General features: G+C 46.7%; 6 protein-coding genes across 6 annotated transcripts; 5 read left to right on the top strand and 1 right to left on the bottom strand.

Annotated features, from left to right (window-relative positions):
• Positions 1-1,210: 1,210 nt before the first annotated feature.
• NUU61_001485 (uncharacterized protein) lies at positions 1,211-3,089 on the top strand (the record flags this gene model as incomplete). Its single annotated transcript, XM_056652067.1, has 3 exons — positions 1,211-1,328; positions 1,385-1,704; positions 1,767-3,089. 3 exons carry the CDS (start codon positions 1,211-1,213, stop codon positions 3,087-3,089), a joined length of 1,761 nt encoding a protein of 586 aa, XP_056515334.1.
• A 676-nt stretch (positions 3,090-3,765) lies between these two features.
• On the top strand, positions 3,766-5,097 carry NUU61_001484 (uncharacterized protein; the record flags this gene model as incomplete). Its single annotated transcript, XM_056652066.1, has 3 exons — positions 3,766-3,869; positions 3,958-4,496; positions 4,562-5,097. 3 exons carry the CDS (start codon positions 3,766-3,768, stop codon positions 5,095-5,097), a joined length of 1,179 nt encoding a protein of 392 aa, XP_056515333.1.
• Positions 5,098-7,347: 2,250 nt separating this feature from the next.
• NUU61_001483 (uncharacterized protein) lies at positions 7,348-8,580 on the top strand (the record flags this gene model as incomplete). Its single annotated transcript, XM_056652065.1, has 1 exon — positions 7,348-8,580. One exon carries the CDS (start codon positions 7,348-7,350, stop codon positions 8,578-8,580), a length of 1,233 nt encoding a protein of 410 aa, XP_056515332.1.
• Positions 8,581-9,086: 506 nt separating this feature from the next.
• On the bottom strand, positions 9,087-9,500 carry NUU61_001482 (arsenate reductase ArsC; the record flags this gene model as incomplete). Its single annotated transcript, XM_056652064.1, has 1 exon — positions 9,087-9,500. The coding sequence occupies one exon, from the start codon at positions 9,498-9,500 to the stop codon at positions 9,087-9,089; it is 414 nt and encodes a 137-aa protein (XP_056515331.1).
• An 886-nt stretch (positions 9,501-10,386) lies between these two features.
• On the top strand, positions 10,387-11,737 carry NUU61_001481 (arsenic resistance protein; the record flags this gene model as incomplete). Its single annotated transcript, XM_056652063.1, has 4 exons — positions 10,387-10,687; positions 10,740-10,882; positions 10,938-11,024; positions 11,081-11,737. 4 exons carry the CDS (start codon positions 10,387-10,389, stop codon positions 11,735-11,737), a joined length of 1,188 nt encoding a protein of 395 aa, XP_056515330.1.
• A 785-nt stretch (positions 11,738-12,522) lies between these two features.
• On the top strand, positions 12,523-13,528 carry NUU61_001480 (UbiE/COQ5 family methyltransferase; the record flags this gene model as incomplete). The annotated part of the gene is made up of 4 exons (XM_056652062.1): positions 12,523-12,729; positions 12,783-12,887; positions 12,937-13,279; positions 13,341-13,528. The coding sequence occupies 4 exons, from the start codon at positions 12,523-12,525 to the stop codon at positions 13,526-13,528; spliced, it is 843 nt and encodes a 280-aa protein (XP_056515329.1).
• Between the last annotated feature and the right edge of the window lie 1,858 nt (positions 13,529-15,386).

Below are 15,386 nucleotides of genomic sequence, written 5' to 3'. Positions count from 1 at the left end.
TACTGGATGCTCAACGTTGACTATGTGCTCCAAAAACTCCACCGCGCGGTTTGTCAGAAGGTCGAGATGGTCGCTCCTGAGTGTTCGCATTACCACCGAGGCTCAATCACCTCTCGTGCAAGCCCAGTACGGCCAGTGCTACATGTGAACACGCAATTTCGAGTATCGACGCTAGCTTTTTCCACAAAGCCAAGGGCGATAGAAGATCTCCGGTAGCGCCCATACTAGCGTAGCCATAGAGACGCTCTAGCAATTTCGAGAAGGGGAGATGACAACAAAAGCATAGAGTTTGCCAATATAGAAATCAGGGACAGCTGCGGGGAGAGGTTGGCAGGGCCTAAAGACAATTGTTGAGAGGCCAAAACCTTTTCATGCAGCAATCTGCAGCAATCATGCTCCAAAACGTGGGGGTCCAGGGGTACTAGGAATCGCACGTGATACGTGTGGGGCTCTGGAAGAGAAGGTAACCACATTCTATTTAACCAATGGCAGTAATTAAACACCGTACTTTTGCTCAAGATTAATACTGTTCTTCTTTCACCGGTCGCCGCTCAATTCACTTCTTCACCATCTTCACACGATCAACATGACGCGTATCGGCCTTTATCATTCGCAATTTGACTGTTCGAAAATCAAACCAGAGGCAAGCAACACGGCAATGCAGATGGATCACTCATATCTGTTGGTTCATCTGGGGCTCTCCATTGTTCATTGAACGCGCCCTCAGCAATCACTTCAACGTGTTCCTCGATACTCGAGGTAATCGCGACCCTTCACCAGTATCCGACCGATATTGGACAAAATGGGAGGTCACAAATAAGGGAGAATTATCCGACTTAGATCATTATTTGCGACTTGTGCAGTCGGAGTCATGCCACCTAATTATCCACGCCCTCATTTGTCTGCAAGTTGAGGATATTCCCTGACTCAAATTGATCTATCTTACCTGCAAGATGGTCCTTATTGGTATCCCTTTGTCTAATTTTCGTTTTCCTGCGGTAGCCGAAACGACACCCGAGGCGAACTTCTGTGAACTCTTACCTTGGCCTGGAGGGTGCTATTTTTGCGACTCCCTGGTGCTGATATGATTGGCTCATGTCCCCGCCCTCGAAGGGAGTCACTGGCTAGAACATTCGAAATGTGAGTCCTGGAGGGGAGCCTGGAGGAAGTTTCAAGAAATCGAACTTCCCTCCTCCACTCATCGCCCGCCATGGATGATACTGTCTCGGGCCTGGCAGCCCAGAAGATTAGGGAGTTGTTCGCCATTTGTGGAGTTGAAAATAGCGAGGAGCTTCTTAGGTCACTTACTGCGCATGCTGTGAACCATCGTGAGCGAACCTTCGCCTAGTGCTAAGCTTCACCGGGCCATTGACAATTTTTCTAGTTCGCGAAGCCCAACTCAGGACTGGAAGATGCAGCGGGACTGAATCTGTCTCTCAGCTGAAGGGAATGACAATCGAGACACCTTTCACTCCGCCACATGGCAAGCGTGGGTCTGAGCGCCTTATGAAACAGGCTGCAACGGAGGGCAGAACGATTTACAATGATACGGCTGGCACAGGAGAGCGGAAAAGGAAGAAGCGAAAAAGCGGCCATGGCTTGAAGTTGATGGATCAGCAACCCGGAGCATCTAGGAGTGATGAAATTGGGATTTCTAGCGACAATGCTCCCCAGAGAACTCCGTCGCCTCAAACACACCAAACGGTAAGACCTTTTTGCTTCAAATCCGCAAGAGAAGGATAAAGGGACTTATGATTAGCTTTTAGTCTCAGGCCAACGAAACCAACCCACAGCGTTTGCCGACACCCCATGATAGCTCCTTGCCATCATTTTTTGGTTCAGCCTACGAAATGAAGGTCATAACAACGATAATCATGGAATGCGTCAAATCGAACTTCGCTATAGCGAAGTATGGGCAACACACCAGCACAGCTATGATAACAACTAAGCTGGCGAAGACACAGGAGTATGTCGACGAGTTGTCCAAATACAGTTATGATAAGGCAATCAAGACAATTCGAAGGGACACTGCTTTCAGCGCTGGCAAAGCAATACAGACCAACTACAACGAAACCATTTTTTGGCCAATAATCCTTAAATGCGCCGCTCTGATCGATCCCGCAACACTTCCCCCCGCCAAAGGCCCGGTTGATGGATTCTCAATGGCGGAGAAGGCTGCTACCAGGAAGTTTATGGAGGATATCGGGCAAAGCTTGGGCTCCGAGAATCAGCGACAATATCGTATTTTCTGGAAGAATATATACGAAATGCGTGAGGCGGGTATTCACAAAGTTCTTCTCTACCGTTCGAAAGAATTCGACAGCTTTTGTAGAAGCTATTCCAGAACAGCGGAAATCTCACTAGTGAACAAAATTTTCAAGTGGGAGAAGAAGTATCTCCCTCATATCGAGCAATTGGAAACGCGGATCTTATCACTGAGTGGAGGAGATTTGAAACGACTGAGCTATCTCAATGACCCTCAAGTGCGAAGGCTCTTGAAGGTTCCAGAGACCTCGTGGAATAATGCATCGGATGAGTGGGCTTCCGTCGCTGAAGAGGAAACTTTCAAACAGTGCGCCGCAGAGTCACTTTTTGCCGACAATCTAGGCATGAGACATAGCGATGAACTGGTGTACGAAGGTGAGACCGATAAGTCTGTATTCATCACTCTCTTGCCCGAGGAAGACGGCTTTTTGTTTGTATCTTCTATTATACCTATTTGCAAAGGTGACTTCTTAGGCATATTTGCTGGCGCACTCCGTTTCTCGGAGAAGTTTAGTGGAACCCATGGCATTCCTGGACCCACCGGGAGACTTTGGCTTGACTATTCTCAAGTCACAGGGGTACTGAACCAGATGGAGGTGTCTGAACCTGGTGGTAAAGCAAACGTGTGCCTTCACTGGGATGTTTTCTGCGGCGACGTCGAGACACAGTCTGACATTTCGTGGCGAGTCTCTGTTAAAGCCACCAAACAAACCATGCCATTTGAGCCTCTAATTCGCATGGCTGCTCAGCACGGGCAATATGAACTGCACTTGTCGTCTGAAAATGCCGAAAAAGGCTTTCTCGAAATTGCCATCAGCCAATGATTAACTGCCGAAGCTCTCCTTTGCTCTTTCATGAATTGTAAATGTCTTTCGCTCATATTAATCAGGAAAAATCAAGCCACTCAACGTTTAAGCGCTTTTCTCCTCTCTTATCCTTTTTGTGGATTCCGATCGTACGCTACAGAACGCACAGCGGTTGGGAGGCATGATTGAGGAAGAATCCCAATGGAGGCTTATCATTGAGGCCAACTGGTCGAATAAAGCTCCCCTGCTCCCTATTCGACTAGAAATATACAGCTCATTTACCCCGCTCGTTCCTAGTTTCTCCGCTTTTTTTTCCCTGCGTCAGAGTAACGTGGAACAGTCTCGCGTCGGCCCGGTTCCGTTCACGGCCCGGGCGATCATCAGCACCACATATAAGCTTATCGGATAGACTATCTATATCATGGACACCAAGGACCGAAGAGAAAGCAGTTACTTGAGTAGTCCATCTACTGTTTCATTGTATTTCAATGACTGACACTAAATTGCCATTCACTGCACAGATGACGTGTTCCGACCGCTTTGCAGGACAACTCATACTTGCATTACCCTGCTTCTCCCCACTCCCGGCTATATTAGATGTAGTCAGGCCTTCTCTCCCTTTTATCTTTCATATACTTCTTGGGACATCTCCAGGGATCACTTGATAGCCAGCAAAGTTACAGTAGACCCAAAAATGGCAAAGAAGAAAACGAAACAGCGCAAGTCCAATGAGCTGCCCGGGCGACCCCTCACGCCAGAGATCTCTCCCAAAATTGACTATCATCGGCCTTCGTCATCGTGAGTTCTTTGAATAAGTAACAACCAGCATTTTCTGACGCATTTACTGGCCCTACGAATCCCCTCTTGTTACCCTCATTATAGGAAGCAAGCGATACGGCATTCCCGCTCATTTCCTTCGGAACTACCCAAAGTTTGCTCCTTCAAGACTTGGATTATCGACTTTTATCTTGTCTCATGTTGACGAAGACGTTGGGCATACCGTGGTACACTTCTTATACACAGGCGGCTACGAGACGGTCAGCTCGCCTCTTGGCGGAGGCACGTCAGATCTCGCTAGAGAGTACAAGAGGAGCGTTTTAGTCTACCATGCGTCAAGGACTTGGGGTCTTACTGATCTTGAAGTCCTTGCTCAGCAAAAGATGCAACAATTTGATGACGAGCTTCCTATTATTGAGATACTGCGGGTCATGAGGGACGTTTTTTCAAGCCTCCCTGCTGGTGAAACTTGGCTTCCAGGTTACATTCAAGAAAACTTGCAGCGACTACTAAGGCCTAATGATCCAGGGCTTGGTTTACGCGAATTTTACGATATCATCGGCCAAGACCATCAGTTTGATAATGCGGTGATGAAATTGATTTTCGAGATACTATCTATTCGTATATTTTCTATGAAAGGTCAACGCGGTAAACCACTTCCAACAAATTAACGATATGCTAATAAGCTGATTCGATTTTTGCTACATCGTTAGTGAAGGCACCAAACGGCATCATCTCAAATGAAACCCCTCTACAAGGGCCTGTCCCAGAAGATACTGAGTATCTCCCCGAAGAACCTGAGCCTGCCCCCGAAGAGCCCGAGCCTGCCCCCGAAGAACCTGAGCCTGCCCCCGAAGAGCCCGAGTACCCCCCCGAAGAGCCTGAGCCTGTCCCAGAAGAGACTGAGTATCCTCCCGAAGAGCCTGAGCCTGCCCCTGAAGAGCCCGAACCTAGTCTGTGGGGGCGCCCTGCTGAAGCGGATAGCGGACTTTGGGTCGTTCCTCGAGTGTCTGCTGAGCTTGGCGACTGGCCGCGCACTTCGTTGTTGCCCGAAGATACGCCAAATGCCGAATTACAAGAAACTTCTAGTCAGGGCCACATAGCGAGGATTTCATGCTCAGACTTGACCCTGTATGAAAATTGGGAAAGTCTGTCTTCGAAGAGAAGAGCTAAAAGGGCTAGCAAGCTTAGGTCTAGAGGTCTTCCTGTCCCAAGTGAGACTGGTTTCATTGCAATAGTTGCAGATTGAGAACGATTTGAGGCAGCTTCAGCCAGGAAATTGAACAACCATTTACTTCATTATCTTAAGTTGTAGAAGTACTAATGGGATGTATCTCATGGGCCTTGGGCAAATTGAGAATTTTCGCTCTCTGGTTTAATGGAGTGCAATAAAGATCAGGATCGGCTTCTTCCCATTCGACTTCCCTCTTCTATGATTGGTTCGATGCTACTCCTTTCTCCACTTTGGAGTGGCTCGGTCTCCGCGGCAAGTCAGGATAGACCAGCTAGTCCGGGTGAGCAATGGACTGAATGGTGAAAAGTGATAGCTAACTGTGATTGGCTAAATAAGGACGTATTCCTCACTGAGAAAGGATTTATTCAGATAACGGTATAGATTGTAGGGATCGTCGCTGACAGCCCATACGAAAACCAGGCGCATCTTAGCAAACGAGAATTCGAGAGACGGTCTCCATCCAGAGAATTCTTGCGGGTACGGGAACTGTGGTTCTTTTCGGGAAGAAGGGCTCCGGGGGATCGTCTACATCGTGGGTATTCAAGAAACGCCGACGATCAATCGAAACGCCGACGAGCGCCCCACTAGTGAATATTCTACTAACAGAATATTCAGTATGGAGAAGATTCTGATAGGTATAATTTTTTCGCTCCTGAATGGTATAGAATACAATGTTATATTCTGCTGAATAATATAACGCAGGAATATTTTGTTCTGATAAATTTAAGTTTAGGTTAAAAATATGTCACTAACATTCTCACCCAAAAATTTTCTCCCGAGAGAGATATTCTTGTCTCAAAATATTAAGCGCGGTAAGACTTTTCCATTCTAAAATATTAATATCCATAAATATTTTCATGCCATTAAAATTATTATCGTGAAATTCTACAGATTCTCTATATTACGAGCTAAGAATATTCTCAGTCTCCGAAGATTCTTGTCACTAATGTTGGACGAGATGCACATTCAGGCCCTCACGATTCCTGTTAAGTCTGCATCTGTCTAAGTTCTGATAACATCAAGGTTCCTTGCTATACATAACCAGTCCTCGAATATGAATTGAGTTCTGTAGCCAGGAATTAATGATTCATCTAGGTGTAGCAGCGCTTTTGCCGTGGATCTTTTGACGGCCCTAAGATCGCATTCCCAGATCGAACAGGTCTCATGATCCTGGGAATCGCGGCAACCCTAGGAGCACCCAGGAGTGGGCTTTCTCGTGCCTAGAAGCTCCACCTCTTTCTTGAACTCTTGTCGAGCGGATCGGCAGTTTGGTGAAGGTGAAATACACACCATGCAGGTTTAAAAGGGGGCCGGGACCAACTCCTGGAGGCGAGTCACCGATAAAAACTCGAACTGCGCCATTTTTCTTGCTGAGTCGTCTACAGCACTCATCCAAGCCGCGGAGGCCACACACTATAGTCTCGAGATCCAGTCAAGATGGTCTAGATCCACCCCATCGTTGCTAGAGAGACGCCCTAGTTATATTCATTGGTCAACATATGACAAGAGCCCCACATAAGTGGACTCAGCTCGTCGATCAATCTGCTCGAATGTTCCAGAGCGGAGGAGGGGCTTTATTTAAGATGCAAGAGGTGGGCACATCGTCGTTCGCATCACTTTCTCTAAGGATCATGGACGAAACAACACGTGAACGCTTAGCCCAGGCTATCCGGGATGCATTCACAGCCTCCGGCATAGATCATGATGAGGATTATATTGATTCCTTGATTTCTCAAGTCGACGATGATGGTACGCGGGACATCTAACCTAGCTATGAGTTCAAGTGCTTACGGTGAACTCAATCCTCCAGGCTCATCTCGCGAACCAAGGCAATAACGCAGGCGACACCCCATTAAGAACCAGCGGCCGAGCTTTACAAACACCTCCGGCCTCTCCAGCTAAAATGCGTGGATCCAATCGGATTTCAAATGCCCAGAAAAGGGAGTATGCAAATCTAGCGGGCGCGGAACCAAGGAAGAAAAAAAGAAGCAGACCCAGCAGTGTTCAGACAAATGTGCTGACGAACCATCACCCGGTCGCATTGCTGATGAAACAATCGAGACGGGCCCTCAGACAGAGTATTGATCAACCGGTATGGCACTCCTTTGCCTCATCTGATTGGCCTACTTGCTTGATCTAACGTTAAGTTGTTCTGACATCTAGCCATTGCCTACTAACGACCATGGGAACGCAATCCACCCCTCAAATTTCTCGGGTGATACTTCCTCATCCTATCATCCAGACTCCGCGTTCACAACGAAAGCTATGGCTTCGATTCTGTTTGAATGCTTTATCGTCAATTCAGCAGTCGCTAGATACGGTCACCGAGCCTACGTGGGCCCAGCTAGGACCGACCCTGATCATATACGAAAGTACACCGATGAGGTTGCGGAATATGATTACAAACAGGCAATCAGCACCATCCAGAGGGATAACGCTTTGGCTATGGGTAAGGGTGTGCAGAATCGGTATTATGAAACAATCTTCTGGAAAGTCATTCTCAAGGGTGCAGCTTTAATCGATCCTTCCAGCTTGCCGTCCGCAAAAGGACCTGCCGACGGCTTCACCATGGTGGAGAAAGCTGCAACTAAGAGGTTCATGGAAGATGCTGGATACAGGCTAGGTGCAGAAAATCAACGGCAGTGCCGGATCTTTTGGAGAAACCTTCTCAAAATGCGCGAACTCGGTATCGAAAAAGTCTTATATTACCGCACCAAAGAATTTGACAGCTACTGCAAAGGGTATCCCAAAACATCAAAAACCTCTCTTGTGGATACAATCAAGAAGTGGGAGGCCCAGTATAGACCTCATATCGAACAGCTAGAAACGCAGCTTCTCAGGCTCGGGAAAGGTGACCTGGCGCGCGTATCTGATCTTGACAATCCTCAAGTTACTGAGAGGCTGAAAGTTCAGGAGTCCTGTTGGAATTGTGCCGGAAATGAATGGGCTTTCCTCACCGAGGAAGAAAGCTACAAGGAAATTGGCTTGCAGACTTTCTCACCTGATATGGTATGCGCACTCTACGACAACCAAGTAGTGTCAGAGTCTGGTGGAGATAAGTCTTCATTTACCTTCCTCTTGCCGAAAGACGACAGTAGTTCTTTGCTCGTTTGTTCCATCATCCCCGTGCACGAGGGAGATTTTCTAGGTGTGTTTTCTGGTAAGATTCGTTTCTCGGAAACCTGGAGTCCCACACACGGTATTCGCGGTCCTGTCGACAATCTGTGGCTAGACTACTCACAAGTCACTGGTACGCTGAACCAAATGCTCGTCTCCGAACCTGGTGGTTCCGCAAATGTTCGGACCCATTGGGAATTAATCTATGATGATGTTGACACAGAGAATTGCACCTCCTGGAGAGTTTCGGTGAAAGCTTCTAAGCCAATAATGCCTTTTGAACCTCTCGTTCGTGAGGCTGCTCAGCAAGAACAATATGTATTGCACTTATCTCCTGAGCATGCAAAGAGAGGCTTTCTCGAACTTTGCGAAACTGACTGAAAAAACGTTGAACATCTTAAATTGCTATTCATAATCGGACAAGGCAATTTTTAGCAACGCGCGTCTTCGATGTAGCGCTGCTCATCGAATGTTTTGCCGGTGTGGGAACCGATAATTAGCCATACGTATATCTCACTGTATTTTTTTTCTATTACATTACGACCAATGCATACGCCGACCTTGCACTGGCTCCTATACACACAAACGATTTCCCTAATTGAATAATGGAATAAGCTAAATAAAACAACATTATCTTGCTGAATCTACACGCAACACACAGTCCGACCAGCTCTTAGGAACTTCAGTGGAAGAGGAATCTGTTAGCTCAGTTGAATAAATTGCGAGGCACAAGGTGATATATTAGAAGTGATATCATACCCGCCAGAAGGATAAGTCATACGTAGTAAAGAACAATGGAAATGCCAGCCACGCGACCATTCACCATCTTCAACACGTGCTGAAAACTTTTATATCACCACCAGACTCAGATCTTATATACGACATTCTCAAATAGTTGAACTATGGGACCGGAGTTCAGTGATAAGTTTCTCAACACGATGACGGATTTCGTGACGAATAGCTCGCACAGCGTCTAAGCCTTGCCCGGCGGGGTCATCAAGTTGCCAGTCGAGATAGCGTTTGCCAGGGTAGAAGGGGCAAACATCCCCACATCCCATAGTAATGACGAAATCGCTGGCTTGCACCGCGTCGGCAGTTAGGATCTTGGGGTTTTGGTTGCTGAGGTCGATTCCTTCCTCACGCATGGCTTCGATGACGGCGGGATTGATAGAGTCGGCTGGGGCCGATCCGGCAGAGCGAACTTCAATGGCGTCACCCGCTAGAAGACAGAGGAAGCCGGCGGCCATCTGCGAGCGTCCAGCGTTATGAACGCAGACAAATAAGACACTGGGCTTAGCCATGATGGGCATGCCTTTCGAGTAATGCGTTGAGTAGTCCTGGCGAGTAGCTAGTTGAATATGTGAGGTGAAATTATCACGATAGCAGAGCTTGGTGGGTATGAATAGTAGGTGCCTTCAATGGATATTATGAATGAAAGAAAAGGGGATATGGTCACGCCTCAATTGTGTACAAGCAAGAGGGAAAAAGTGGCTGTTCTTGGATTTTATACACCACGTGTTGGCTGAAAAAGGGGAAGAATTTTGATTCGTCATTCTAGAACATTCTTTTACGCAGGAGTGCCGTCACACAATTCATTTGGTGAGACGTAGTCGCAGCATATGCCGAAACCGCATTCAGACAGAGCCTACATTGTCCTAGTCAAAACTATTGTCTGGCCATTTGAAAGTGATCTCAGGCATTCTTTACTTAGAAAAACCCACCTGCACTGGCAGCTGGATGGCTTGAATGTATTTACGAGCCGCATTGGAACTGTCAATGAAGACTACTTTGCATGGCCATCTCTATGTGCTTTCGTCTGGATAAGCAACCTGTATGTCACTCCGACACTATCATTGGTCGAAATTTTTCGTAGGAATGCAAGCATTTTCATCACTGACAAATCACAAGCCTAGAGCATTTGCCGCCATGTCACCCCTTGATTATGATTGGTCATATCCGGCAGACTGTCATCCGCCCGCTGTGATTGGTTATCACGAAGTATCAGTCTTACCATATCAGGACTAGCGGTAGATTCTCTTTTTAAGACGAAACCATATTTAAGAGACGACTCCGCTCCGTTAGTGCAGACTTTCGAACAATCACTGCCTTTCTATTTAGATTTTCCTTATCCGACAAAGGCCATTCACAGGTGAAGCATCTTACGCATTTAATCTGCAGAGGCTAGAGATGGCTACCGAAACTCCTCAGGCAAATCTGCCTGTGCAGGCCGAACCGCAATCTCACAACGCAACGTTGAATAATCAGTCCACAAATCCCACGATCGAGGATGTCGAAAAACAAACAAAACACGAACCCGAGGAGTCTATGGCCAAACAATCGGCCTTTAAAGGGCTTGGCTGGCTGGATCGTTTTTTGGCCGTATGGATCTTCCTTGCCATGGCAATTGGAATCATACTGGGAAATTTTGTGGAGAATACGGGACCCGCCCTTCAAAAGGGAAAATTCGTCGGGGTTTCTATTCCGATCGGTATGTACACAAAAAATCTTTAATAATACAGCCTCCAACTAAACGTTGCAAGCGATCGGTCTCCTGGTTATGATGTATCCCATTCTTTGCAAAGTGCGATACGAATCTTTACACCACGTCTTCCGAGAGCGTGGTATTTGGACCCAGATTGCATTCAGTATCTTTGTTAATTGGATTATTGCGCCTTTCTTGATGGTGAGACTTTTTTGACTTGCCCCGGGGTGAAACTTGCTAACGTTATATTTCCCAGCTCGCGTTGGCATGGGCTTTCCTACCGGATGAACCAGAGCTTCGAGAAGGTTTGATCTTAGTTGGGTTGGCACGATGCATTGCAATGGTACATTACCCTTTCTCTACGATGCCCAAACGGGACTAATCTTTTATTGCCGATAGGTTCTTATATGGACCGGTCTCGCTGGAGGCGACAGTGAATATTGCGCTATTCTCGTTGCGGTTAACTCACTGTTGCAAATGGTGCTCTTCGCTCCCTTGGCCATTTTCTTCATCAAGGTCATTAGTCACTCTGGCAGCCAAGTTACACTATCTTACTCCACCGCTGCCACAAGCGTGGCAGTTTTCCTTGGTATCCCTCTTGGTGCTGCAATTATCACCCGTATTACCCTTCGAAAGATCACGAGCCCACGCTGGTACGACCAGGTTTTCCTGAAGTGGGCTGGCCCATGGTCACTTATTGGGCTCCTCTTCACGATCCTGGTGTTATTCGCATCCCAGGGCCGGCAGGTGGTTCATCAAATTGTATCGGTGGTCCGAGTCGCGGCTCCGCTTATTGTTTATTTCATCATTGTCTTCTTCGTGACCCTTCTTGTGGCCTACAAGCTAGGGTTTGGTTACAAGTTGGCTGCCACTCAAAGTTTCACCGCTGCCAGCAATAATTTTGAGCTTGCGATTGCTGTCGCTGTCGCAACATTTGGTGCCAACAGCAACCAAGCACTTGCCTCCACTGTCGGGCCATTGATTGAGGTTCCGGTACTGCTTGGCCTTGTCTATGTTGTCAAATTTATAGCCAAGCGAGTTGGCTGGAAGGACTAAAACGAAAAGCAAGGAAATTTTCCCGTCCTGCAGCTCAATTGAGCTATCGGGACCCTTTGTTTTCGTTTGTTATTGGTGACTAACTTGTTGGTATTCACGGATCAATATTGAAGAGGCTACGGCCTTGAGTCCTGCATATACTATGGGTAATACTATTAATAATCAATACTAGCCAACATTGCATGAACAAGACGTGATATGAGCTATACAGCAGTCAGGGAGATATGGAGCATTCTAATCTAGTTAATCTTGGAGACGCGCTAGGCTAGTTGTCCTTCCGTTTGCAATCCTTGCGACTGATAAATCGAAGCTGCTTCGGTATTACGTATTGGTTTGGGCGATCAATTCCTAGGCATTAGCATTCCATCTTGGGGCTATGACCCCTAGATTGATTAAAAAATAATTAGTTGACTAGACTCTTCCATAATCAATATCTATGTAAGTACCATCCATACGTCTACTTTCTTAACATTGTGTGAGGGAGTGGGGACTAAGATAAATCTATGACAAATAGGCTTGGCGGTGACATTCCATTCCCAAACGATGACATACCGCGAACAATCGGCCAATCAGTAGAACTGAGAACCGCCAGTCTCCACATCAACGAGGCTATAGACATGAGTCACGTGACATCGCTCAACAGGCTCCTGATAATACTGATAATACGTGTAACATGTATTTAAGCTTGGTCTCTCCCCATTATGACCCTGAAAAAAAAATTCTCTTGTATACACTTCATTTAGCCGACAGACTTTCCGGGGTGCCGAACCAGAAAGTTCAACGGAATGAATTCGAAAGATACCTATCGTTGTGTGCAAGAGCGCTACGCTGGAGTCGCGAGGCAGACCGACGGCCCTCATAAACTGGGAGATCATGAACGCAAAGTCGCAAGTGCGTTTGGGTATGACCTAGAGGATCTGCTTTCTATTCCAGAGAACGCGAATTTAGGTGTCAGCTGTGGCAATCCATTAGCAATGGCAAACATAGGAGTGGTCAGTACTGTCACCGGTCGCTCCTTGGCGCTGGTTTTAATTTACATATATAGGGCGAGGTTGTGATTGATTTGGGTAGTGGCGGGGGCATTGACGTTTTACTAGCCGCAAAGAAGGTTGGAATGGAAGGAAAGGCCATTGGAATTGATATGACCAAGGTACGCGGATCGCTCCCTACCCAGCTGACTTCTTGCCTAAAGCTAGCAGGACATGCTGGATTTAGCACGCCAGAATGCAGAGAACGCCGGTGCCTCCAATGCATCGTTCATCGAAGCGTTCATTACTTCTATACCGTTACCATCGTCCACCGCTGATTGCATTATCAGTAATTGTGTGGTAAACCTAGTGCCGGAAGTCGAAAAGACCCTGGTCTTTCAGGAAATGTTCCGCCTACTGAAACCAGGAGGCAGGGTTGCCATTAGCGACATTCTGGCGAAACGAGAGCTTCCAATAGAGATCAAGAAAGATCTCTCCTTATATGTTGGCTGTATAGCTGGTGCTAGCCAGGTTGCCGATTATGAAAGATATCTGAAAGAAGCAGGGTTCCAAGGTATCCATGCTTTTTTTGGGGGTCTTCTTCATTTAGTTCTGTACTGATATCTAGCTTATAGATGCAGTGATTCTGGACACTAATGCCGATCTCAATATATACAAGGAATTGTGGAAGAATGAGAAAGCCAATGGACCGGGCCCTTCGAGTTCATGCTGTGATTCGATGAACAATAGTACCAGCGGGGAGATAAACAATCTACCGGATGTGGATTTCAACATCTGGACTGGTGAGTGGATCTACAAATGAACCCAGTATCGACACATCACTGACAACTCCCCGCATGGATCTCTTTCATAAGGCTCTTTCAAAATCTTTGCCGTAAAGCCCGACACCCATGGTTGAAACACGCCGTAAATTGGATTTAAGCGCGCACTAGTCTTCTGGCCTCACGAAGGTAGAACTATTCAACATAGCTGGTGCAGCGCTGGTAATTAGATAGCTTTGAGTTGAACGAATTGAGAATTTGGATATTTATGCTACATAGGTTATCGGTTTGTCTCGTATCAGGTTCGTGTATTACGAAGATATCTCAGCAAGAACAGCAAAAAGAACCTCAATATCAACCCTACAACCTTCCAATTGTGTACGGCCTAGTCTGAAACCGCAACTTATCTTTATTTCGATCTCCAAGTCATCGCATTGTCTCTTGTTGAATTGCAGAATCAGTCTGTATGCTATAGAGCAGAGCATAGATCTATCCTCTCTTGCCATCTCGTCTGTTAACACAGGCCAGAGTGTCAGAGAAGACGCCGGTTGAAAACTATCGCATATGATTTTCTCAGTTCCTGTCGTAGCTGGAGGAGCGCAGAGCGGGGTCGCGGCCGGGAAATGCGTTGGCACATGAACTCTCGCGTCATGTATAAGTGCAGCAGAATCAAAGAAGGCTTGACAAGGTGCGAAGTCTTGGTTAAGCTCACTACTATTTGACCGGTCAAGCAGCACAGGTGGATCGGCAAAATTGGGGAACGTATGTGTTGCCTCTCTACCAAGAAGCTGCAATTGCGGTCAGCAAGCTCAGTACTATCTTTCGGTAAAGGGCCTAGACATAGACAAGGACCTATCGATTAAGAATACACACTTACCTCCCCTTGAAATTCTCCAGGCTCAAAATAGATGTGCCAAGGAGTTTGCGTTCGAGTCGAAGTATCTTCCCAATCCTAAGGAGGACATTTTAATCCGTGTGTGAGACTCTGCTTTCGGTGATTCTCACTGACGCTTGATGGTTCATGTAATCCTTCCAGAACTTCGTTCTTGCGCGCTTTAGTTTGAAGTCCTGTACTGCTTTGAACCCGCTCTTTCTCATAATATTTCACTTTCTGCTCGAGCTCTGCAATGTACCTTCGCCTGCGTTCTCGACATTTTCGCTGGTTGTTGCGGATGCGAGCTAGATCTTCGACCTATAGGAAATATTTCGTTAAGACATAAAATGTGGAAGATCGCGCGGGGCAACGAATGACCTTCGTTTTCTTCGGTCGAGCCATGGGGCTGTGTTCTTCACGGAGGCACTCCTTTCTCCGTTTAACTGCACTCACAAGTGATGCGAGTAAATGGAAGACCTAGAAGCTAACGGAAGTTATGTGATATCCAGGGCCTAACCTAACTCACGGAAAGAGGAAGTGATGTATGTAGGGAGCATGCGGGGCATTGACGCAGGGAACCGAATGAAGGTAGGGTCACATGACATTACATGAGGAAACTGAGACGCAACGAAATCAGTGAGTCACTGACATGACCAACCGCCACGTCATTGGTCTAGCATACTAACGATTACTATATCGAGTCCTTAGGATGAACTTCAAGGCCGACATCAGCTTTAAAGTATAGGACATTCGAAGATATTATCATTTTTGTGGTACATAATAGGGAAATAATAGAGAAAAGTATCAGCAATACTACAAAATACGTCTTTTGCTCAGACCAAGCATCATCGATGCCAGGAAATCTAAATAAGTCACTTCTAGCCCGGGATTTTGTCAAGAAAGGTAACCGGGATAACGCACGTTGTATCCTGCCGCATGTAGCATAGGGGCCGCTTATGCTCAGGATATATGCCACGCGAGAGTGTGCTGTATGATGTACTAAGGATTTCGTATAAACCAGCAAG

Source organism: Penicillium alfredii, assembly GCF_028826965.1.
Source record: "Penicillium alfredii strain IBT 34128 chromosome Unknown utg000002l_segment0_segment0, whole genome shotgun sequence".
NCBI classification, from domain to species: domain Eukaryota; kingdom Fungi; phylum Ascomycota; class Eurotiomycetes; order Eurotiales; family Aspergillaceae; genus Penicillium; species Penicillium alfredii.
The sequence above is the reverse complement of the archived record's forward strand: the minus strand, read 5'-3'. Positions and strand labels throughout refer to the sequence as shown.